Source organism: Crinia signifera, chromosome 5, assembly GCF_055691185.1.
Source record: "Crinia signifera chromosome 5, ASM5569118v1, whole genome shotgun sequence".
Lineage (NCBI taxonomy): Eukaryota > Metazoa > Chordata > Amphibia > Anura > Myobatrachidae > Crinia > Crinia signifera.
In genome coordinates this window covers 217228009-217253547 of record NC_139221.1, presented here as the reverse complement: position 1 = coordinate 217253547, position 25539 = coordinate 217228009, and the positions used below count along the sequence as shown (strand labels likewise).

Sequence of the window (25539 nt, the reverse complement as noted above, 5' to 3'; positions counted from 1 at the left end):
GCTGTTCGCTCCTGAGAGGGCAGGCGTGGACGGACAGGGGGCTGGAGCAGGGGAAAGGCCCAGCATTTTATGGGCATTCCCCAAAAAAATGCTGAGTTTTCCCCTAGGAACGCAGCCATGGCGTAGCCAGCTCAGGGTGGCTGGTGTCCCATGACGTTAGCGCCCATCCCGTATTCGCAGATCAGCGGAGCAAATAAGTCAGTTGAGATTGGCTTTTATTAAAGTTCGGCTGCATGTGAGGTGAGGGGATGTTGTCGAGTACACATCCCCTCTCATGCTAGTGAGGGGATTCCACTTGTGGTGGGCAACGCTGACCTGTTCACTAGGTTGCGAGTATACTGAGCCTAGCGAACAGGTCTGTATTAGGCTCTGAGTAATTCGATAGTATTATTAGTGTTTTGTAGAATAATTGGATACATTTGCCATACATAGAAAATTAGAAGCCATACATGTTTGAAAGTAATTTACCTCAGCATTGCATGCCATAATGTCATTAAATGATGTGCTCTTTTATAAAAAAATGACAAACAATTAGAATGATGTAAAATTAGCACGCATCTCCACTCCCACACAGGATTTACAGTAGGGGATACGGTCATTAGGTCTACACCAACTAGGTAGACAAGCATTGGGTTGACACCACTAGGTCGTCAGGGCATTAGGTCGACATGGGCTAGGTCGAAAGTCAAAAGGTCGACATGGGGTTTTTCACTGTTTTTTGAGCCGACATGTGGTGACAGGCAGTATTTCATGCCCTACCATCCACTAGGGCGTGGTGTGAGAATAAAATAATGTGCCCGAAGCATTGCGAGCGGATGCGGTGCACTTCAAACTGTGTCCATGTCGACTATGTCGAAATTCGGGTAAAAAAAACAGTGAAAACCCCATGTCGACCTTGCTGCCTGACGAACTAGTTGGTGTAGACCTAACAACCTACACCCTACGGTAGTATATAGTAAATTTAATTTATAGTATATACCAGTGGTAGCCAACCCTAGCTCTCGAGAGCTACCAACAGTTCACATTTTCCAGACAACCTAGCTGCTGCACTCATTAATCACTGACACATTTTAAAAGGTACACAGATGGAGCTAATTAGCTCACTTGTGATTCTGTGAGGAGACCTGCAAAACATGCACTGTTGGTAGCTCTCGAGGACTAGGGTTGGCTACCCCGGCTATATACTATAGTAAATCCTAAAAAGCAAAGCATATTTACTTTTTATACAGTCTAAAAAAAATCAACAAGGTGGGCAAATAACTAAAAGTTATTTTTTACTGGAGGGAAAAATAAATGCTTTACATTAGTGAGAGAAAGTCCATGGAGTCCTAAAACTCAATATAGAGAGAATTTGATTAAAATACAGATGTGTCCATATACGTACTGTATATCCTCAATATGCTACAAGCCGTGATCAACATAACGCATGAGCTCCACATGACTCGTTATCACAGAGTGGGTTATTCTGGTTGACACGCAGCACTGCGAGGTTCACATCAATGCGTGTCATTTTCAGCCTGCCCGCTATCCGCATATGCCACTGCATTCGCAGCCAGAATTCAGCTGCACGGCTGCGACTGGATGGTTTGCATAAACATTCATTCACTAGCTACGGGGCCAAACCCACATCATTCGATGGTACATGCAAAACCATCGAGGAGAACATCCCGTGATGTCAGCTGCCCGACCCGGGCACATCACTGGGTGACTACCAAGGGAACGCCCACCGTTTTCATAAGAACGCCCATGAAACGCTGGGCGTTCCAGTGGCCGAATCCATGGCCTCCTCCCCCCTCCCCCCCCCCCCCCCCCCCCCGCAATCTTGTGTGCGAGTACCCGGCGAACAATCGTTTCACCTTGGTTGCTCGCTCGCACTCAGCGCATGCGCAGTTCAAAAACATTGTGCACCCATGCAAATTCGCTCAGGTATGCATGTACCAGAAAAAGATGTCTTTACATGCGACTTTTCCCATCACAATGCGTCTTATTCACAAAATGGTGAATGCGGCTGTATCTGTGCACAAAATTCTACATTACAGTGTTTAACTGGAAATGTCATATGTGGTCACACACAGTAGATAGGCTTATCAAATATAATTTTAATCAGCAGAAGCTGCTTGTGCAGCACCACTTTCTGACTAAAACGCACTTCAATAGAAATAAAGTTGAAAGCAAAGACAATCAGCACAAGTCATACCATGTCAAAGGCTGCTAAACGTGCAAGGAGACTAGATGCACGTGCAGAGGATGCCACTGCTCTGGGGAACAGGGGCTTGGGGGCCCCAAGGACCAGCAGACAATAACCTGGCAGGGAAAACTGGGCTTGGTGGCTCCCCCAAGCACCAGCATTGTTCGTTAGACACCTCATGGGCCTTGTGGGCACCCCTCGCTCTGGCGCGTTTCTAGCGCTGATGTGAGCACCAGCAGGGGGAATGACTTGGCAGCTTCTCCCTCCCCGGCACTGATTGTGAGACCCCCCTCTCCCACCCCACCCCCCCGGGAACAGCACAGATCATGGAGGAACTTCAAGCAGCAGCAGCCAGGGCAGAGCTGAGGAGTTCAATTATGCATGGGCCAGACAAGCTATCCCCAGGTCAGTGCTGCTATCCCCAGCCCAGTGCCCCCTCCCTTTTAACCAACCAGCCCCGTCCCCATCCCATTGTCCTCCCATTTAACCAACCATCCCAGTTCCCTGCATCTAATCAACTATCCCCCATCCCCAACCCAGTGGCCAGCCCATCCCAGTGTCTGTCACCCTGCCCTCCCCAATCAACTAACTGCTGACTTCTCGCTGCCTGCCACCTAAACTCCAGCCAGTACAGTCACCGTTAATCGTCATCCCCATGTAACCATAACCAGTATTCAGCATGTCTGGTCCTGTCTTCTATTGTGTCATACCCCTCCCCATCTATTATTCTGACCCCCCCCCCTCTCATTCTGGTGGAGTTTTAAGGACCCTTTCAAAATTCTGCTATGGGGCCCAGAAAAATCTAGTTACGCCCCCGTGTACGTGAACACATCTGCAAATACCTTTTATACTGTATGTCTGTCAGTGTTCCTAAATCTGTGCGCCGACGGGTCTCCTAGGTTGGTGATCCAGGACCAATTATGTCAGTGGCTTCCAATTATAAAATATGTGGACAAACAGAAGCAAATAGTTTTGGTGTAAATGATATTGAACTGTTAACCGTGAAGAGGTGCTCTATGTTATAAAAGATAACTTCGCAATTTAGTAAGCACTAAAGTTAGGGATCTCTTATTAGCATATGCTATTACAAAAATGTTTAAGTTCTTTCATTGGTTATTGTATTGAATGTATTATCCATGTTACAATATTTATATAATCCGTGTACAGATGTGTCCACATAGCCCTATTGTGGAATAACACCAAATAGCCCTGGTTTGCATTCTGTGGACTTTGTCATTTCAGTCCTAAATATTTAGTATGGCACTGGGTGCAACGCTACTCAGTGCCAGTGCACCATCAGTCAGAGCATTGGACATTACACCTGCCTCTGTGTTCTATTCATTGTAATTATCCAATAGTAAATCCTATGACTTTGGGATAGGATGAACATTTCTGTTATGTGAGGTAGGACAGCAGCTGGCATTGCTGATTCATATCACTTTCACCTAGGGAACTATTTCAGAGGAGTTTAAAAATGTTCATCCAATGTTTGTGTGAGTTGCTTCCAGTACTACAGTTAATATATTTTGGACACATTTGCCCCTAGAGTGTGTATTTGTGTGGTAGAGAATTTAGTATGATTAAAATAAAGGGCAAACAAGCCACTCATGAAACGCGACCTCTGACCTGTGCTTGGGCTCTCATTGTCCTAGCACACTGATTCTGTACCACAGAAACTGATCTGATTATCTGATTTCAGGCAACATTGAGTTCAGGGAGTCAATCTGCACAGAAGCTTTTCATTTGGTGTTCAGTGATTGCCATCCATCTGTTACATGAGCATGTCTGCATCCAATCAATAGTTTATGTGCAGTACTGTATATGTTTTAAAATAGGAGATGTACCATATGAAGTAGTTAAAAGAGTGGAGATGTTAACGATATCAGTGGTGTCGACCTAGTTGTTGTAAACCAAACGATCTCAACCCATTTACTGTATATGTTGTATATGGTATCAGCGCTATTTTTCGTGCGGAACGCCGTTCCTGCAGTTCTGGTGAAAAATTACCTCACCAGGAATGGCGTTCCGGAAGTTCCATTTAGCGCAGCAGAAATCTATCTGTCTCCGCGGCGGCCGGGTGAATGCCGGGACAGGAAGTGAGAGCTGTGTGCGACGCCGTGCAGACTCCAGGCTGGTGAGCGGGAGTGTGTGAGCGGAAGCTGGCTGGTGGGGGACGCCGTATCGTGTGAGGCGCACTGCGGGAGTGTGTGATCGGCAGCTGGCAGGTGGGGGACGCCGTATCGAGTGAGGCGCAGTGCAGACACCGGCCGTTTGGTAAGTGAGTGAGCGGCAGCTGTCAGGCGAGTGGTGGGCATGTGGGACGCCGACCTGTGCATCTTGAAATAAAAGGAAGCTGAGCTGTGGATACTGAGTTGTGCAGTCAGAAATGTGGGCGGCTCAACTACTGGTGAGGAGCAGACAGCAGACAGGAACGATCAGGAGGCAGGCAGCAAGCATCCGAGCTCTGCCTAATCCAAAGTTAACTAAATTTACTTTATTTAAAACACTCATTCATTCTCATTATACCAGTATCATTTTTATAATTTATAATCCTCTGTTGTTGTTACCAATATTAGACAGGAGCAAAAGGAGTACAAACTCCTAGGAAGTTAAATCCATAAATTCAGGTGCTATAAGGGTTATTAGGGGTGTGTGTGTGTGTGGGGGGGGGGGGGGGCTGCTGTAGGGGCTGAAGGAGCAGCATCTGCTATATCCGTACAGTCTACTCAAAATTTGTGCACCCTTTTGAGTACTCACAGGACTAATCACTCTGCTCGGAGGGACAGTGGGAGTGGGCCTTATGTATAATGGGCAACTCTGTGTGTGGCATATGTATAATGGGCATCACTGTGTGTGGCATATGTATAACGGGCATCTCTGTGTGTGGCATATATATAATGGCCATCACGGTGGGTGGCATATGTATAATGGGCATCTCTGTGTGTGGCATATGTATAATGGCCATCACGGTGGGTGGCATATGTATAACGGGCATCTCTGTGTGTGGCATATGTATAATGGCCATCACGGTGGGTGGCATATGTATAATGGGCATCTGTGTGTGGCATATGTATAACGGGCATCTCTGTGTGGCATATGTATAATGGCCATCACGGTGTGGCATATGTATAACGGGCATCTCTGTGTGTGGCATATGTATAATGGCCATCACGGTGTGTGGCATATGTATAATGGGCATCTGTGTGTGGCATATGTATAATGGGCATCTCTGTGTGTGGCATATGTATAATGGGCATCACGGTGTGTGGCATATGTATAACGGGCATCTCTGTGTGTGGCATATGTATAATGGCCATCACGGTGGGTGGCATATGTATAATGGGCATCTCTGTGTGGCATATGTATAACGGGCAACTCTGTGTGTGGCATATGTATAATGGCCATCACGGTGTGGCATATGTATAACGGGCATCTCTGTGTGTGGCATATGTGTAATGGCCATCACGGTGTGTGGCATATGTATAATGGCCATCACGGTGTGTGGCATATGTATAACGGGCATCTCTGTGTGTGGCATATGTATAATAAGCGTGACGGAGTGAGGAATTATGGTTTTTTTTTTTTTTTTTTACATGTAATGACCCGCCCCTTTTGTAGCTCCTCCCACATCACAGCCCACTTTCTGTCCCGCCCACAGTTCCTGAACCTATTTTCCTACAAAAATAGCACTGTATGGTATCCATTACTACTACTACTGTTAATTGATTGTATAGATTAGCACAGTGGTTCTCAACTCTGATCCACAACTACCCCCAACAGTTCACATTTCCCAGGTTACCTTTGGAGTTTTAAAATGAGAGAGTTGGTGATATACAGTGCAACGGCTGGGTGACTTGTAATACCTGAACTGTTAAGGTGCCCATACACCAGTGGTCGCCAACCCGTCGCTTGCGAGCTACTGGAAGCTCGCTTGAGCAAAACGGGTGTCTCGACCACTGCCCTCTGCCTGGTCTGCCCGCCCCCTGCTGCCGCCGCCTTACCCCGCTACAGTCCCCGCTGCTGCCTTGGCCTGCATTCCTTGTTCCGGAGGAGACAGGCACTAGGAGTCATATTTGACCTCTAGCGTCTAACAGGGAGCACCGCTCTAAGCGCTTCCGCCACCTCCGGGTAACGCTGCAGCGCTGTGTTCCCTGTCCGATATTAGAAGTTAAATATGACAATATTCTGCACACATTGTCCCACAGTAAGGCTTCTAATAAAATATCCATAATCCAGCAGGGGGATGATGGAGCTGAGCTCCAGAACGCTGCAGCAGCCAGCAGCGATGAGTGTATTATGGAGGAATTTATTATGGTGCAATTGCCCAATATGCCCATGTGAAAAGACTGGCATAGTGGAGGGGGCAAGATGGAGGGGGGCAAGCAGTGACCCCCTTGGCAACGAGTATTAACCCCTGGCAATGAAAATGAACCCCTGGCAGCAAGCATTGACCACTGGCAATAAGCAGGTAATTTACATTTTATTTTATTAGAAGCCTTACTGTGGGACAATGTGTGCAGAATCTTGTCAGGGGTATTGCGGTGTGTGGCACAATGTGTTGGGCATTGCGATGTGAAGCATAATGCATTTTTGGGTGCTGTCCTGCATCCTACCTGGGGCTGGCAGTGTCCTGCGGTGAATAGACCGTGTGCACATGCGCACAGCATCTATTGAAAGAAGCAGGGGACATGGCCAGCAGCTGTCATAGTGCTTGCCATGCCCCCATATGGCAGGAGTACAAAAAGCATTTGATTTGCTACAGCTAGGATGCGATACGATCTAGTACAAAATGTATGGGCTGCTGTGAGGACCAAGGTTAAAACCACTGGATTAGCACATGGGGATCATACCTCCTAGATTTTGGGTATCCAATAGTTTTCTTTCCTTTGACATCTCTAAATAACACATTTTAAGGCAATCAATAACAATGGGAGTCTATACCAATTAAGTTAAAGAATCCCAGTGCCACAGCATTTAGTTATTCCTTTACCACTAGCTAACTGCATTAACAATGATTTATATCACATTTAACAATGATTTATCACATGGGGAGGGGGGGGGGGGGGCATTTTTGTTTGTGAGAGGAATAAGATAAATAAAATAAATGCTTTTTAGTTTGTACTATGACACCAGTGTTCTGTGAACTTACATATGTGTGGCATATTGTATAATGGGCACTATGGGGTGTGGCATAATGTATAATGGGAATCATGCTGTGTGGCATAATGTGTAATATGCATTACAGTATGCATAATCCCCTGTTTGTGACTTATGGGGGGGGGGGGGGAGGGGGAGAAGAGGCAGCGGAAATGAGTTTCACACCTCTCCAGGACCACTGTAAGCATTGCTGGTGCAGACCATCATTGTATATGTTACTGTACCTCCGCCACTGTCCACCAATGTATATTTTGTTATGGCGGTAACATATAAATTGCTGGCGCACGTGAATGGATTTTTCCCTATGAGCACGGCTGCAAATTAAATCATAGCTGTGCATATGGGCGGGATTTTACCCGTTCGGGGCACGTGGCGTTTACCTGATCGCTGGGCTCTGATTATATGCAGGCCAGCTATCAGTTCTGAATTAGGCCCTAATAACAGAATTGTACAGAATAAAATGGCCCCTGCTCCCACCCTTGGGATTCAAAACCAGCCCATTATGTAAATAGCCTTTTAGATGAAAGATTTTCAGCAAAGTCTTTTGCTTCCTCAAAATGTCTCGCTCTTTGGGGCAAATAGCTCAGTGTGTACGCACTACTTTGGTGACAGTTAAGGCCCATACACACTGGGCGACTTTGAGCTGAAAGCCGCTCAAAACAGCCTGTTTGTGCGTCTTTCAGCTGAAAGCCGCCCAGTGTGTATGCTTCAGCGATGAGCAGTGAGCGCTGCTGTGCACTCCCGCATCATCGCCAGGAAAGCCGCAGATGAGCGGCGTTGAGGATGGCTTTGCATAGCTCTGTGCTATGCGACACTGTCCACCCCCCTCCATCGGCGCTGGGCAGGGGGAAAGCCGCTCAATGTGTATGCACTGAGCGGCTTTCCCCGCAGCAGTGATTGACGTCATCGCTGTCCATACGCGCTGGGCATAGTCGCCCAGTGTGTATGGACCTTTATATCTATCAAAAAATTTGGAAAAGTCTTTTGAAATGAAAATCTCCGAGTGTGTATGGGCCTTTACATGTTCTGTATAGACTTAAATCTTTTTTAAAGGTCCATACCCACTGGGCGACTATGCTCAGCGTGTATGGACATCGATGACCACAGTCATCGCTGCGGGGAAAGCTGCTCAGTGCATAAACAGCTTTCCCCCTGCCCGGTGCTGACGGGAGGGGGGGGGGGAACCTGCTGTTTTGTGCGACTTTCAGCTCAGTCGCCCAGTGTGTATGGGCCTTTAGATATGCAACCCCGCCAATACCATTAACAATACCATAAAAACAGCCAACCTGTGGGTAAACTTTGAGCGATATTGTTAACTATTTCAATCAGTGCCGTCACCGGGACTACTGCCGAACATGCAGTCTGACTGACTATTTTGTCAGATTGGATTACATGTTCAGACAATCAGGCTCATTAACGATCCGTGAGAGCAAGCAATTAAATATCGCATCGCATGCCAGCAAATGACATGCGGTGCGATCGTATGCGATTTTTAATTGTACAAGCACCGTGATGGGTGCATACAATGTTAAATGCCCCCCCATTGTCAACGCGACCCCCACTATGAACTACAACCCGAAGCGTGGTGAGCGGAGGTGGTATGCGTCCTCCGACCTTTTCATACCCCCCACTATCCACGTCAGCGTGGAGTCGATTTTTAGATAGTGTGGCAAGCGCAGCGAGCCACCGAGCCTGAAGCGTGGCGAGCGCACGTGGAATATGAGCCCAAAGCGTGGACGCGGAATACATGTAAAGTCATCCGTGGCCCCTCGCGGGCTAGCTGTGCTCGCCACGATTCGCGCTCGGTGGCTCGCTGCGCTCGCCACACTATCTAAAGTCAACTCCACGCCAACGTGGATAGTGGGGGGATATGAAAAGGGGGGAGGACACATACCGCCGCCCCTCGCTTTGGGTTGCCATTGATAGTGGGGGTGGTGTTGACAATGGGGGTGCATTTATCATTGAAAGCACCCATCAGGGTGCTTGTACAATTAAAAATCGCATTGCATGCGGTTATATCGCATACGGTTATATCGCATACGATGCGATGTACTAAGATCAACATCGTGGGCGCCGTGATAATACACGAGTACCCTTTTTTTCTAATCCTATTTACACAATCTATGTATATAGCTAGTGTCCATGAGTCTCTGAAACACTGCCATCTGCTGGCAGAGAGTGAAACTACATCTCTTTCTCACACATGCACAAACACAGAAGGTAGCAGACTAGCTTTCGAAGCTTTTGCTTCCAGCGGGCTTAGTAGTTTTAAATATTGATTTTAATAATTAGCACTTTTTGCTTTTTATATAGTGGTGTGCATCTCCCTTTTATTTAAACTCAGCAATATTTAAGGCAGTTGATTAATTGAACAAGCTAATATCTGACTTATGTCCCATACACACGGTGCGATTCTATATAGTCAAAATCACATCGAAATCACCATCAAACCATTTTCAGCGGCATTCGATGCTGGTTCGATCTTGATGCGCAGCCCCATCGAAACAGAATAGAAAAATAGACTGTGTAGGCAAGAATATATAGTACAGATCTGTATAATATTCTCAAAATCAAATGTGTTTTGCTTTCTGTGCTTTCTGTGCTATTTGATCCTGATTCGATCCCTATTGAATAGGAATTTAATAGCAAGGCAATCGCACCCCTTTATTCTGTGTGTTGGATCACCCTCAGGTTTTTGTAGAGAAATATAAGCTCCACTGTGACGCAGACTGTCAATGTAAAAGTGCTATGTTATCTGTTGGCGTTATGTAAGGAAATGTAAAAAGAACAATAGTAGAAATAGTACTGGCTTCATAATAAAAATAACAGAAATAGTGCGGTGAAACAATATTGTTTGATACCCACTTGATTTTTATGTGCCAATAGAAAGGTAAAGCATATCTTCTCAATAAAACACAAAAACATTAATTTGCATCATTTACTTCTTACCATCTAAGGAAAAAATCTGAATCCTTTTGCCTTGTGTTTAAAAACAATATGTAAAGTCCTCGATCATTGGTACTTGGGTTTTATACCACAAATTATGTTTTTTACAGCATGGGCTGAATATCTACAAAGTAGAAAAAAAGGCCATCTTTGGCAGCCTCCCCAAAGGGAGATAACTGGACTCGCAGTCTACTGTATATTCTCCTAAGTCAGCATTTCCCTCCGAGATGAGATGTGACTCCTCCAATCACATGCTACAGATAATTCATCCGCTCAATCTTAAATGCAGGTCAAAGTAATTTTACATTCATCAAAAAAAAGTACAGAATTTGCCAAGCTGGACAAGAGGAGATAGCTATTTATGTGTGAAAGTCCTCTTTATTGTACAAGTACATGTATTAAATATTGATTTCCCATGTGGAATCTTGCATGATTTGTTCTTGTATAGCATTTTGCCTTTGGGAAGTTGTCATGCCTACCAAGGCAGGCAATCAAAGACATGACTTTTCGGAAAATCGCCTGTTTTAATTCATGCACAAGAGCCCTTTGTTTTTTAATCTGCTGTGAATAATAGGCATTCCCTTGAAATGAATAAAATGAAAAGATGTTCTAAAAAAACTCCTTTTCTTTTAGGGCAATATACCTTTAGAAACATTAAAAAAGTTAATTGCTTTCATTTAACAAATAAAACATAATCCTCCTGAAGTATCCTCATTATTTTTCCCACTTTGTAGAAGCAACTGTTTCTTATGGAAAATTCATTTTTAAGTGATGTACAATAATAATATAACCATTTTTATTGCAAATAATTTTATGTTTGAAATAACTATTGGGTATTTTTCCAAGCTAGAAGAGATAGAATATGTATGAAATTAAAGCAGGATTACAGGTTTATTATCCTTTTGTTAAAGCACTTAAGGAAAAGTGAGAACTCTTATAAATACTGTTGGTTGTTCTGAGACGCTCCAAGTTTTACTACTTGAACTGTAAGGAAACTGAAAAGATTATATATATATATATATATATATATATATATATATATATATATATATATATATATATATATATATATATATATATATATATATATATATATATATATATATATAATTTCAAGCGATTTACATTTAACTTTTATACAAAGTTCTACAAAAAAAAGATAACACATTATTACCAATTAATAATACTTTTCATGGGTATTATCAGATCTAAGCACCATGTAAATTCATTTTGGGGTTTAATCATTGTAAAAGTAAAGTAAATTATTTTAATTATGTACTTGGCTATTAGTAATTTTTTATGCCAAAGGTATTTTTTAATATAAATGTTTTCAAGAATCACAACTTACAGTAAATATAGATTTGCATGCAGGAAATTCGGCTACTTGGTTAAATGCTGTCTGCCAGGAGGTTTCAGCTTTACTACCCGGGGAGGAAGCCTTAGCTATCAGTGACAATATTATTTCTATGCAGAGCCGGCTACTGGGTGCCTCTGTAGCCATGCTTAATTGTCGTCAATGCAGAAGTTGTGGGTCTTTTGGGGGCAAGAAGCCAATAATATGCCTGTGGATGGCCGGAAAAATAAATTTACCTCTGGTCACAATCAATTGACTGCACCAGGTACATCCCTGGTGAACGCTGAGGGGTATGGATCAATCGGTCAACCCATATTGGGTCAATACAGTCAGTAGGTTGACCCCATATGGCCAACATGAACATGTTGAACAGGGTCAAAAGGTCAACCGGGTAGTTATGTTGACATGTAAAAAGTTGACAGGATGTATGGCTGACAGGTGCAAAAGGTGAAGGCACCATTTTGTATGTGTTTTTAAACCAAATACTTTTTTCACACTCTAACCCCAATAAGTGTACACTTTCTGCTGCTCTGGGCACAGCTTACTTATTCCCAATAATAGAGTATGAAAGAGTTAAAATAAAAATTGATAATTGTTGGAGGAACTTCTCTGATGGCCATCAACAAGTAGGGCAAAAAAAAATCCCAGTTTTTCCCATCTCTATCAACAACCTTTTTTAACATACTTTTTAATGTATTAAATCTTTCCACCAATCCATCAGTTTGGGGATGGTAGTTCTTTGATCACCCTTGACCTAAATGGAGTACCTTGGTCAGCATAACATTGCATGGGTTCTTGCGTGACTGGACAATTGGCTATAATATGCCCTGGCATACCACACCTGAAACATTTAACCACACGATTATCAACCCATTTGGGCAGCATAGACCTTTCTAGTCCCATTGGCCTGTCTCCAAGGCCAGTGTTTAGTCTCTCCAGCCTTGCTGGAGGGGACGGGGGGGGGGGGGGGCGTGATGTGATCTCCGTTTTCAATTTGTCATAGTCTTGAGCATCGGCAGGGCTTAAATCAAAGTATGCTTTTTGGGGCTCACCTGAGAGAAATGGTGCTAGCAGACTGGCTCACTGTGCTTTCGGCCAGTTCTCACTCTCGGCAGTCCTTTCAAACCTGGTCAGATAGGCCTCCACATCATTAGTCTCTGTCATTTTCTGCAGGAAGTGACTGGCCTGTATAGAACTACAGCTGCCCGGAGCGCTGACAGCCACATCCCCAGTCCATGCTGCAAAGCTCCACACAACTTCTGCGAAGGCCTCTATCCTGACGCTGTTGCCTGAAAAGTTTGTCCATTGCCACCTGCTGCTGCCTGATGGCCTCCTGCTGAGCCGCTGTAGCTTGCAGCAAGGCTCTAAGCAGTTCCTCCATGTTGACAGATTTTTCTTCTACGATCCCCATGGCAGCCATACATTGGGATATTCCCTTCCCCCACTAGAACAGACAGGATTGGTTTCTCTTGGGACCGCCCACCTTGGGTATAATGGACCCCTCCTTCACCTCCCCTGCATCTTTTTTCCTGTCTCCGTTTAGAAGTAGACAGAGTAGGACAGATTATTTTTGTTTAAAGCAGGGTTACCTCAGAGCAGCATGGAGCTGAATGGGGTGGCTCCCCGGGGAGAAGAAGGTGCAGGAGGCCAGCGGTATTTGTCTCCTTGCACGCGATATCCTGCCATGGCAGTACCTGGTCCGGACGCCATACACTGCATGCTGGTGTATGGAAGAAACGGGTCTGCTGGGGAGACTGTGCACAGCCCCGCTGTAAAGCCGCGGCTACACATGCTGGAAGATAAGGCAGAAGGGGCGGAAGTGCCGGTAACGTGTCACTTCCGCCCACAGATGCTGGGTGCGTCTTTGAATCCAGTCCCACCGGAAACGCTGGGCAGTGGTTTTAGTTCCACTTCGCCGTGCTGAGCACAGAGGGCGGACAGGGAACAGTTAAATAGCCAGCAGTGATTTCTATCATGGCGTCTATCTGCTTGGTGTGTTTGCATGCTGTTTGGAAACGCTGCAGTATTGACCATGGAAGCGCCTTCTCCCCAGAAGCCGGATGATGCCCCAGTGAGGTAAGCCCTTTGGTTTTGGGCATCAGTATTGTTATTTTGAGCTAGATATTGAGTGTAGTTTTCTCTACATTTTTAGTGCGCCTGTCTCTCCTGTACACAAGAAGAGGACAGCAAAGAAAAAGTTCATAGAAGCAGTTTGCATGACATGTGATCAGACCTTTGCTTCAAGTCAGAAAAAGTCAGTATGTGAATTGTGTGAAATGGCACAGTCTAAAGTGGCAAAGAAGCCAGAACAGTCGGAAATGCTTAAAGAGTTAATGGCATGGATGAAGCAGAATTTTGTTTCTAAGAATGAATTTGCTCAAAGTCAATCTACTAAAAGGTCTAGAGTACAAGCAGAGTTTACACCTGAAGAGGATTCTTCTGATGAGTTTGAGTGTGAAGCTAAGGAGTCGTCTGACGAATCTGGTGAAGTAGAAGATGTCAGATCATTTAACTTAGAGCTTGTAGAAAACCTGCTGAAAAATATTTACAAAGCCATGAATTTCAAAGAGGCGGCCTCCTCATCGGACAGAGACCCCTTATATGAGGACAGAGATAAGAAAGGGAGAACCTTCCCACTTAACAAGATGGTGAGAGACATGATAAATAAGGAGTGGATTAATGTCGACAAAAAGTTTACCTTGGGTAATAGGGTAGAAAAAATGTACCCATTTAAGGATGAGGACCTACTGGGATGGTGTACCTTACCCAAGGTAGATGCAGCGGTGGCAGAAATCATATCAAAATCTACCATACCAGTTGAAGATGCGGCGGCATTTAAGGATGCCATGGACAGAAAAATTGAAAATTCTTTCCGTAAAGTACACTCAGCCTCTGCAGGCTCCCTGAAAGCCAACGTGGCTATGGCCTCTGTTGCTAGGGCCGTTCGACTTTGGGCCTCCAATCTGAAAACGGATGTGGAGGAAAAGGTATCAAAACAATACCTTCTCAAAAATTTAGAAGTCATGCAAAAGGCCATCGACTATATGTGTGAAGCCTCACTAGACGGGGTGTCCTTTGCAACCAAGGCTATGGCAGCAGGTGTAACAGGGCGTAGGGCTCTATGGCTTAAGCCTTGGAATGCGGACGCTAATTCAAAGAATAAGCTCACGAACTTACCCTTTGAAGGCAAATTCCTCTTCGGCTCCAAGCTGGACACTATGATCCAGAGGATTTCAGGGGGAAAGTCAGTCCGATTACCCCAGGAAAAGAGGAATCGCTTCAACTTCCCGGCCTCATCTAAACAAGCTTATAGGGAGGCGAAGACCTACCGCCCTGGCAAGACGTATTACAAGAGAGGGAATGCTAATACCTCCAGGCAGCCCTTTCGACAAAATTTTCGTGGCCGATATCAACCAGAAAAGGATTGGGGCCAAAAGGGAAAATTATGACTATCTTCAGGTGAAGAAGATTGGGGCCAGACTTATGCTATTCACGGAGTGTTGGAAGATGATGATAAGAGACACCTGGGTGTTGAACATAATACAACAGGGCTACTGTATAGAATTCGAAAAAATCCCCACCCATCACAGATTCATGAAATCAAGGATACCAGGACTTTCAGAAGAAAGAAAAGCGCTGTTCTTAAAAATCGATCAACTCCTACAGTCAGGGGCCATAGAGTTAGTGCCAGAGAAGGAACGCAGAAAGGGTTTCTATTCAAATCTATTCCTGGTACGGAAACCGAATGGCTCATTCAGAACGATTCTGGACCTGAGGGAGTTGAATGTGTATATAAAACAGATAAGGTTCAAGATGGAGACCTTGAGTTCTATTGTGATGGGGATAAGAAGAGAAGACTACCTCGCATCGATAGATCTCAAGGATGCCTATTACCACATTCCGATCAATCGATGGTACAGAAAGTTTCTGAGGTTTTCAGTGGCCAATCATCATTTTCAGTTTACTTGTCTGCCCTTTGGGCTGAAAACTTCACCAAGAGTTTTTACCAAAGTGCTAGTGACAGTGATTGCAGCATTAAGGATGCAGAAGATTCAAGTATGGCCCTACTTGGACGATCTGCTCATTGCAGGAGAGTCTCTGATAGAGACAGAAACCAATGTGAAAATGACCATAGACCTATTACAATATCTAGGTTGGGTCATAAACATAGAGAAGAGCCAGCTGCTACCGGTACAGAAGATACAATTTTTGGGAGCCATAATAGACACGCAGCAGTTCTCAATTTCTCTGTCGCCAGACAGATGCAGAAAGATAAAAGAGTTAGTCGACATCTTACTACAAAAGAGGAGATTTCCCCTAATTATGGCCACCCAATTACTGGGTATGATGGCCTCTTGCATCAAAATTGTTCCCTGGGCACAGTGGAAAATGAGGAAACTCCAATGGCTACTGATTCCTCTACAAAAGAGAGGGTGTGGCGACCAACACCTGATCTCATTACAACAGGAATTAAAGAAGGATCTAATATGGTGGACACAGGGGCTAGAGTACAGAAAGACCAGCCTAAAGGAACCTGTGTTTTGTATAGTAACCACAGACGCCAGTTTCTTCGGATGGGGCGCCCATGTCGAAGGGAGGTCAGTCCAGGGTATATGGACAATAGAAGAAGCAAGGAACTCATCGAATATGAGGGAATTGCAAGCGGTATGGGAGGCCATAAACTGTCTGAAAGAAGAAATCGGCAATTCCCATTTAAGAATTATGTCGGACAATGTCACTGTGGTTTCCCACATAAACCATCAGGGGGGCACAAGAAGTATAAAACTTATGCGCATGTCAGAGAAGATAATGTGTTGGGCAGAACACAACTTGAAATCCATGACAGCGGTGTATATCCCAGGAAGGAGGAATACCCTGGCAGACTTCCTGAGTCGAGAAGTAGTGTCCCCAGGAGAGTGGCAGTTGAATCAGGAAATATTCTCCCAAATAGAAAGAAAGTTTGGCAGCCCAGAAATAGACCTGATGGCAAGCTTTGGGAACAAGAAGGTGAACAGCTTCTTTTCAAAATCTTTTCATCCGCAGGCCCGAGCAATAGATGCTCTGTCAGTAAAGTGGAACTTCAGACTGGGATACATATTCCCGCCCTTCCCTATGATTGGAAAGGTCCTGAAGAAGATAAGAGAAGACCGGGTAGAAGTCATAGCAATACTACCTTACTGGCCAAGAAGACCGTGGTTCGTCAATGTTCTGAAGATGGCAGTACAAGAACCTTGGCCCCTACCCGACAGAGTGGATCTGCTGCACCAGGGTCCGGTTTATCATCCAGAGCCCAAGAAATTATCACTAAAGGCATGGAGATTGAACGGAAGATCCTGAAAAGACATAACCTGTCCCCCCAGGTTATGGAAATGATGCTGAAAGCCAGGAAAGACATATCATCCCTGGCATACTACAAGACATGGATCAAATTTATTGATTGGGGCCAATTCAGAGGTGATTTCTCCTCCATAACAACGGATAGAGTGCTACAGTTCCTTTACGAAGGTTTCCAGATGGGTCTCGCTCCTGCCACAATTAAATCGCAGATATCAGCACTAGGGGTGCTATTGGATAGATCTTTAGCAGAAAGACTGATAAAAAGATTCAACAGGGCTATGAAGCGGATCCAGCCACCAGTCAAGGCTATAGTGGCACCGTGGGATCTAAATCTGATGCTTTCGGTCCTAACCAAGTGTCCGTTTGAGCCCCTAACGGAATGTTCTTTGAGACTCTTAACTTGGAAAACAGTATTCTTAGTAGCAGTTACCTCTGCGAGAAGAGTGAGTGAGTTGCAGGCTCTATGGATCGAAGAGCCCTATTTGGTTATCTTCCCTGACAGAGTTGTCCTAAGGACTCACCCAGAATTTGTACCAAAGGTGGTGTCAGCCTTCCACCTCAATCAGGAAATCACTCTACCCAGTTTCTATCCTAGACCTGAAAATGAGGAACAACAAGCCTGGCATACTTTAGATCTAGTCCGAGTGATTTCTATCTATCTGGAAAGAACTAAGGTTTTCAGAGCAACCAAACATTTGTTCGTCATTCCAGAAGGTGTCAGGAAAGGAAGGGAACCTGGGAAACAGACGATATCCAGATGGATAAGAGAGACTATTGTTACAGCCTACAAACAGGAAGGCAAGAAGATACCTCCTATTGTACAGGCACACTCAACGCGGGCAGTATCTACTTCCTGGGCGAACAAGGCCAAAGCGTCGGTGACGGAAATATGCAAAGCGGCTACCTGGTCGTCAGTACACACTTTTGTGAATCACTATGCTCTTGACGTTTCTCTGGCCCACTTTGGGAAGCATGTACTCCAAGAGGCAGTTTCCTAAATACCTCTTGATAATAAAATATTATTTTACATGCATTTACCCTCCCGTTTATTTCTTGGGTATGTCCCAATGTATGGCTGCCATGGGGATCGTAGAAGAAAGAGTCGAATTATACTCACCGATAATTCCTTTTTCTTCCTAGAGATCCCATGGCAGCCACTGATTGCCCTCCCTTGTGTTCTGATGTGTTTTCTCTAGGGACCAAGAGACGGAGACACTCAAAAGATGCAGGGGAGGTGAAGGAGGGGTCCATTATACCCAAGGTGGGCGGTCCCAAGAGAAACCAATCCTGTCTGTTCTAGTGGGGGAAGGGAATATCCCAATGTATGGCTGCCATGGGATCTCTAGGAAGAAAAAGGAATTATCGGTGAGTATAATTCGACTCTTTCCGGCGGCATTGTAGCTGCTTTCACTCAGGACATATATCAAATCCTCAAGCAACTTCACACTAGGGCTAGGCTGTATCTGCATAAACCACCATTTTCTGCAGGCCTCATAAAGCTGCTGCTCTCACTTATGCGCAGAACGGAGTGCTCGCATTATCCATCAAGTTGTAATAATGTAGGTGAACTGGATGCCTTTTCCTGGGTCGAGTCCAGTCTTTGTGGTGCAACTGGCCACAACCAGTTTTATTAAGCAGAAAATAAAATAAACTTTAAAAGAAAATACCTTGCCTGTCCGGCACTAACTAAAAACAAGATATTCCTAACTGTCTCTAAACAAAATACAAAGTTTTCCAGTCACTACTGGATGGCTCACTTGCATAAGAAAGCTTGTTCCTCTCTGCAGACTCCCCAGGCTGCCCATACTGATCAGTCTTTAAACTGTGGCCCTCCAAATCCCAGCATGCCTTGCCACAGTTTTAACACTCACTTATAGCAAAACTGTGGCAAGGCATGCTGGGATTTGTAGTTTCACAAAATCTGGAGGGCCACAGTTTGAAGACCCATGGTCTAGAACAGGGCTGGGCAACACCGGCCCTCCAGATGTTAATGAACTACACATTCCAGGATGCTTTGCATTAGTTTTGCTATGTGACCACGCTGAAACTGATGCAAGGCATGCTGGGATGTGTAGATCATCAACATCTGGAGGGCCGGTGTTGCCCAGCCCTGGTCTAGAAGCTCTATATGGCCCTTACACAGCTGCAAGCCCTGATTAGCCCTCTGTGAGTCCAAACACCTGAACTGAGCCTTTACTCCGCTTTAACAAAAAGAAACACTCATGGAAGTTTTCCTGTTTCTAAAATGTGTAAGACAAGAACCTGGGAACCTGTCCTCAAACACTATTCCAGTGTTTTTGTCACCATACATACATACATACATACAGATCACTCACTACTGCTGCCGGCTCTGGGATCCGGGGACATGCACACTACCGCCACAGGTGCTTGGTCCAGCGGCCAGCCCAGGGATATACACGGTGCGCCCGGAGCTGGCTGGCTTGGTCTCTGCCAATGGCAGGTGGGAGCTGTGTGAAAGACTCCACAGCCGCTGCCTCTCTCTCTCTCTCTCTCTCTCTCTCTCTCTCTCTCTCTCTCTCTCTCTCTCTCTCTCTCTCTCTCTCTCTCTCTCTCTCTCTCTCTCTCTCTCTCTCTCTCTCTCTCTCTCTCTCTCTCTCTCTCTCGTATCGCTACCCGCCTGCCAGCACTACCTGATCCCACGCTGCCACCCACCACCGCAGCAGTGGGATGGCAGTTGTGGGGGCCCCAGGGCGACCCGTGGGTTATCCACCACTGCACTGAACAGTTGTGGGTTCCTGTCTGTGTAGAACTGATCCTGTACTGTCCAGCCTGTATTTGCTCTATTAAGAAGAGCTTCAGTTTGTGTCCTGTCTGCTACTGGATCTGCTCCACAGCCCGGTCCTGTTATTGTGCCATCTGTGTCGCTTTAGCGTCTGTTCCGCTTTTGGGGATTCCATAGTAATGGGCCCCATACATCAGCAATCACAATTTATGGATTTTCAGATATAGGGATATTTTGGCCAGATAAATGGATTTTACAATCTATCTGACTTTGCCCACACATTACAGATTTATTTCAGTGATCGGCAGATTTTTCCATCTAAAGATTGCATCTTCATATCTGGAAATTGCCCCAATCGATTGTCATTTCAGCTGTTCATAATGTAAATAGATGAAGAAGACTAATTGGGAATGCCCACACATCTAAAAAAGATCTGCAGATAATACCAGATTATTAAACATGTTTAAAAACCTGATTAAGCAATCGATTGGCGATTTTGATTGGGATTGCAAAAAGGGGGAGCCCACACATCTAAAATTAATTGTGGCAATCATCTCCATATCTGAAAATTGTCACAATTGCTGATGTATGGGGCCCTTAAGTCTGTTTGTCTACCAATGTGTTACTGGTACTAACTGATATTTTCAGTTATTCCTGCATTCTGGATGTGTGTGCCTGTATATTTATACCAGTTTAGCTCTGCAGTCTGGTCCAGTAGTGTGCCTGCCAGTAACCAGTAGTGTCCCTCAGAACTGTACTCAGATGTCATTAGCGACCATGAACACTACACCTCAGCCATATTCTGTACATATATGCTACATCTACTGTACACTAGTGTCCACCATCTGCCCCATTGGTATGGTGCTGGTTGTACACAGTAGTGTGTTTAATTCTACTGGGAAAGGCAGCTGCTATAGGTGAAGTCTTTGGCTGCAGGAGGCTAAAAGGCTGCTGGGCAAAGTACAACAACGCTACCTATGTGGCATTTGTAATAGGCCCACTTGAAGTCTGCACAGGGCTCTCCTCTGTTAAAGTGTAAAGGCCCTTAACCTCAATACCACTGTTATTGGTATCATGTCACACGTGCCTGAGGAACACAAAAGCTAATACACGATAAAAAGCTAACGGATAGGTGAAAAACTTGGGATTACGGATTTATCCCTGACTTTTTATCCGATCGCAGGTTGACTTTCGGTGAATTGGATACTATGATAATGTCCATTGTCATTAATCAGGTAATCAAACCGTTTTTATTGGCTGAAAAGTCAGACCCAAGTGCTTCACACATCTTTCCCTCAATTAAGTTGGCCCAGTAGTAAATGGCAAAGCCACGCTACCACAACGTTATATTGATGAATAAGTCACCTCTATTGGAGTGGGTGCTGCCACCTGGGAGAAAGGTGGCATAACCAAAGGAGTGAGCACTGTGAGGGCTTGAGCACCTCCATATATTTTTGCTGCCATTATAAATTACAATTTTTAGTCTTATGAAGGGGCGTCCACAATTGTTTTAAGTTGTCTCTGGGGAATGTTTAACATAGAGAGAAGCTGTTATTCTAGTACATGACAGCTGTGAAATATATTGTTATCTTCACTACATAATTACCTGACAAAGATACACACTTTATGCACCTATTTTGCATGAGTCATCTGTGCGTATAAAGTGAATAATCAAGGGGAAATATTTAATAGGGCGTAGAACAAATTACTAATGTTGGAGTATGCTTTTGTGTAGTTTAGCTTTCTTTTTCTGTATTAAAGCAATAATTCATTCTGGCAGTCACACTGTCATCAAGTCCATTTTGAGTGGTTAAATGTTATACACAATAGACCAGGGCTGGGCAACACTGGCCCTCCAGATGTTGATGAACTACACATCCCAGCATGCCTTGCATCAGTTTCAGCATGGCCACATAGCAAAACTAATGCAAAGCATCCTGGGATGTGTAGTTCATTAACATCTGGAGGGCCGGTGTTGCCCAGCACTGCAATAGACAAACGTTGTATTATGGGTGTGCTTATGTTTTTGCGAGGGCTGGATATGATGCATATAATGTAAAAATCATAGAGCAATACATGGCTAGACCATGTGGCTGGGCTTACCACAACTATATATCCAGTGAAGAATCTGTACTTAGTTAGGTACTCACCAGACAACAATGGAACCAGTTTAAAGTACAGTTTTCCACAGATGGGATGGGGATTTAAAGACCCTGGGGGTATTCAGTCCTGGGTCACGACTGCCGGAACGTCACAATGGTTGTGACCCTGGCCCATTCTCGGCCTGCTTGCCGTTTATCGGAATGCAGGATTTAATGTCCCACCTGCCGATCTGCAAAAAGAGGTCGTGGCCGCATAAACGGCTGTGGATTGTCGAGAAACGTCCATGATCTCGACAATCCATTGCCGTATTCATATGTAAAAAAGTAATTCCCCACTTATGACCTGGTTGAAAGTTGCATGCAGACAATGGTTGTCGACCTGATACCATGTAGATTTCTCCACCCTATTCGGAGGGTTTTTATTGAGTGGAGGCAGTGGGAATAAGCAGCGCAGGTGGCATCACATCATCAGCCCCCCCCCGCCCTCCAGAGCGGGGTCCAGCCTCCAGGCAGCAGGGTCCGGCAGTGCAGGTGGGCAGGGGGCCCATCCAGCGTTTGGGAAGTCGCCGGCGGGGTCCTTCCAGCGTATGGGAAGTAACCGGCGAGCGTCCCTGCGGCGGCTGGGAACTGCCGCTACTAGTTCCCATCCGACGCAGGGACCCCGCGGGTTACTTCCCATACACTGGAGGGACCCCTCCGGCAACTTCCTATGCGCTGGATGGACCCCCTGCCCGCCTGCACTGCTGGACCCCGTGCTGGGGGGGCTGATGATGTGATGCTACAGGAGATGATGTCACCTGCCCTGCTTATTCCCTCTGCCTCCACTCCTGACCCCACGGCTGCAGGGGGGAGTTACAGCAGCGAGCATCCCCTCATTCTCCCCCCTCAGCAGCCTGACAGCTCGCTCCCCGCCTGCCCTGCACTGCCGGACCCCGCTGCCTGGAGGCTGGACCCCGCACTGGGTTGGGGTAATGCTTCAGGGGGGTGATGTGCAGGGGGGGGGGGTGATTTGATGCTGCAGGGGGAGTGATTTGATGCTGCAGGGGGGTGATAATGTGCAGGGGGGGGGGTTGCTGCTGCTGCTGCTAGGGGGGGCTGATGATGTGCAGGGGGGGGTGATGTGATGCTGCAGGGGGGGGGGGGGTGATGATGTGCAGGGGGGTGATGATGTGCAGGTGAGGGGATGTGGTGCTGTTTCAGGCCATTTGTAATGACAAGGCAGGGCTGACCCTGGTCCGACCCAGGTCGAATTGCTGTGTAAATGGGGTAGGAAGCAGGGTCCGAACCTGGAAACACCAGTGTTGAAAGACCAGGGTCTGACCTGGGTTTTTGGTGTATAAGGGGTATTCCTTTGTTACAATAAGTAAAAAGACTTTTGGTATCCTCTGAAAAACAAGGGTTCAATATCATTTGAGGGAAATGCATTAAAAAAAACAGTGATGTTGGAAATTGTCTCAACATGATAACACATTAAGTAATGTTGGGGATAAAAGCAGTACTCATTCAGAATGTGATGGTGCAGTAAGTTAACAGTTCAGATGAAATACAGTAGCATTAGACACAATAAAGACACAAGTTAGTCATAAGTGTGCCATAATTAAATGCCTAAAAAAAAATCAATGATGCCTCATTGGAGGGTGTGATGTTGAACCCTGAGCAAAACAAACTACTGTCTTTTTTTCTTTTGGGCAGTTCTGCTGAGAAAGGCTGTTTGTGTAACCAACTTTGTCATGTGATTCAATGAACAATGTACTCTAATGCTGCTTTCACACTGCAGAAACGGGTAAAGACCCGGGGCGAAATGTAATAGGTTGCGCTTTTTGGACGAGTTCCAAACTTGCCAGAAATCGCACCTTTAAAAATCGAGTTTTTTGCCGCGAATTCGCATATGTAATGAGATGCGAATTGGCGGCAAAAAATGCGATTTGCCACGATTTCGGGCGATTTTCAGTCATGAAAATGTGCGCATTTTCATATATGGGATTTTGGGTAAAAAAAATAAATAAATAAAAATGGCGTGGGGTCCCCCCTCCAGAGCATAACCAGCCCCGGGCTGAAAGAGCCGGTCCTGGTTTCATAAAATCACAGGAACAAACAAGTCGGGGTTCCGTGCATTTTATAAAACCAGCACCAGGCTCAAGGGCCGGTCCTGGTTCCCAAAATACGGGGGACAAAATGACTGGGGGTCCCCCCGTATTTCAAGAACCAGCACCGGGCCCAACCAGCCAGCAGGGTAATGCCACAGCTGGGGGGAGACTTTTTATGCAAGTCCCCCCGGCCAAAGCATTCAGCCCTCTGACCGGTCAGCATGGGCAGGGGTCCTGGGGGAGTGGGGACCCCCCCAAAGAAGGGGTCCCCCCCCCTCCAGAACTTACCAGCCCATGCTGAAGCCCGGGGCTGTCCTCGATGCCCCTGGGCTGTGGGCATCGAGCTGATGATTGGTGTAAAAAATAGCTGAAATCCTATTGTATATTGCTGTGGAACTATGAGTCCCAGCAAGCCTGCACCACATGCAGGGACTTGGAGAACCACAAGTCCCAGCATGTGGGGCAATAAAGGGCCCGCTGGGACTTGTAGTCCCACAGTAGTACAAATAGTTTAAAAAGTACACAAACACACTGACAGTAAAACTTTATCACATTCGGAGCCCATACATCCAATACTCACCTATGTTGCCACGAAGGATCGGTCCCCTTGTCCAGTAGAATCCACTGGGGTACCTGTGGAGAGAATTCATACTCACTGGACGTCTTCAGCGCTTCTCCGGGTGCCCAGCAGCATTCTTCCCACGGTCCGGTGTTGTGTTTACATCTGGGCCTCCGCCCCCAGACCAGGACTTAGCCCCGCCTACCAGCCAATGATGGTCCGGGAAAACCCCCATGCTGGACCATCATTGGCTGGTAGGCGGGCATAAGTCCCGGTCTGGGGGCGGTGCCCCAGTTGTAAACAGAACACTGTACCGTGGGAAGAATGCTGCTGGGCACCCGGAGAAGCGCTGAAGACGTCCGGTGAGTAAGAATTCTCTCCACAGGTACCCCAGTGGATTCTACTGGACAAGGGGACCGATCCTTCGTGGCAACATAGAGCCCATACAACCAATACTCACCTATGTTGCCACGAAGGATCGGTCCCCTTGTCCAGTAGAATCCACTGGGGTACCTGTGGAGAGAATTCATACTCACTGGACGTCTTCAGCGCTTCTCCGGGTGCCCAGCAGCATTCTTCCCACTGTCCGGTGTTGTGTTTACAACTGGGGCTCCGCCCCCAGACCGGGACTTAGCCCCGCCTACCAGCCAATGATGGTCCGGGAAAACCTCCATGCTGGACCATCATTGGCTGGTAGGCGGGGCTAAGTCCCGGTCTGGGGGCGGTGCCCCAGTTGTAAACAGAACACCGGACCGTGGGAAGAATGCTGCTGGGCACCCGGAGAAGCGCTGAAGACGTCCGGTGAGTATGAATTCTCTCCACAGGTACCCCAGTGGATTCTACTGGACAAGGGGACCGATCCTTCGTGGCAACATAGGTGAGTATTGGTTGTATGGGCTCTGAATGTAATAAAGTTTTACTGTCAGTGTGTTTGTGTACTTTTTTAACTATTTGTACTACTGTGGGACTACAAGTCCCAGCGGGCCCTTTATTGCCCCACACGCTGGGACTTGTGGTTCTCCAAGTCCCTGCATGTGGTGCAGGCTTGCTGGGACTCATAGTTCCA

At 46.0% G+C, this 25539-nt stretch overlaps 2 protein-coding genes across 3 annotated transcripts in view; both read left to right on the top strand.

Annotated features, from left to right (window-relative positions):
• The window catches only part of TPK1 (thiamin pyrophosphokinase 1), a 551394-nt gene that overhangs the window by 23969 nt on the left and 501886 nt on the right, over positions 1-25539 (top strand). The gene's annotated exons all lie outside the window — the stretch shown is intronic.
• On the top strand, positions 13058-15119 carry LOC146079646 (uncharacterized). Its single transcript, XM_083186333.1, has 2 exons — positions 13058-13721; positions 13798-15119. Exons 1-2 carry the CDS (start codon positions 13648-13650, stop codon positions 15092-15094), a joined length of 1371 nt encoding a protein of 456 aa, XP_083042459.1. The 5' UTR covers positions 13058-13647; the 3' UTR covers positions 15095-15119.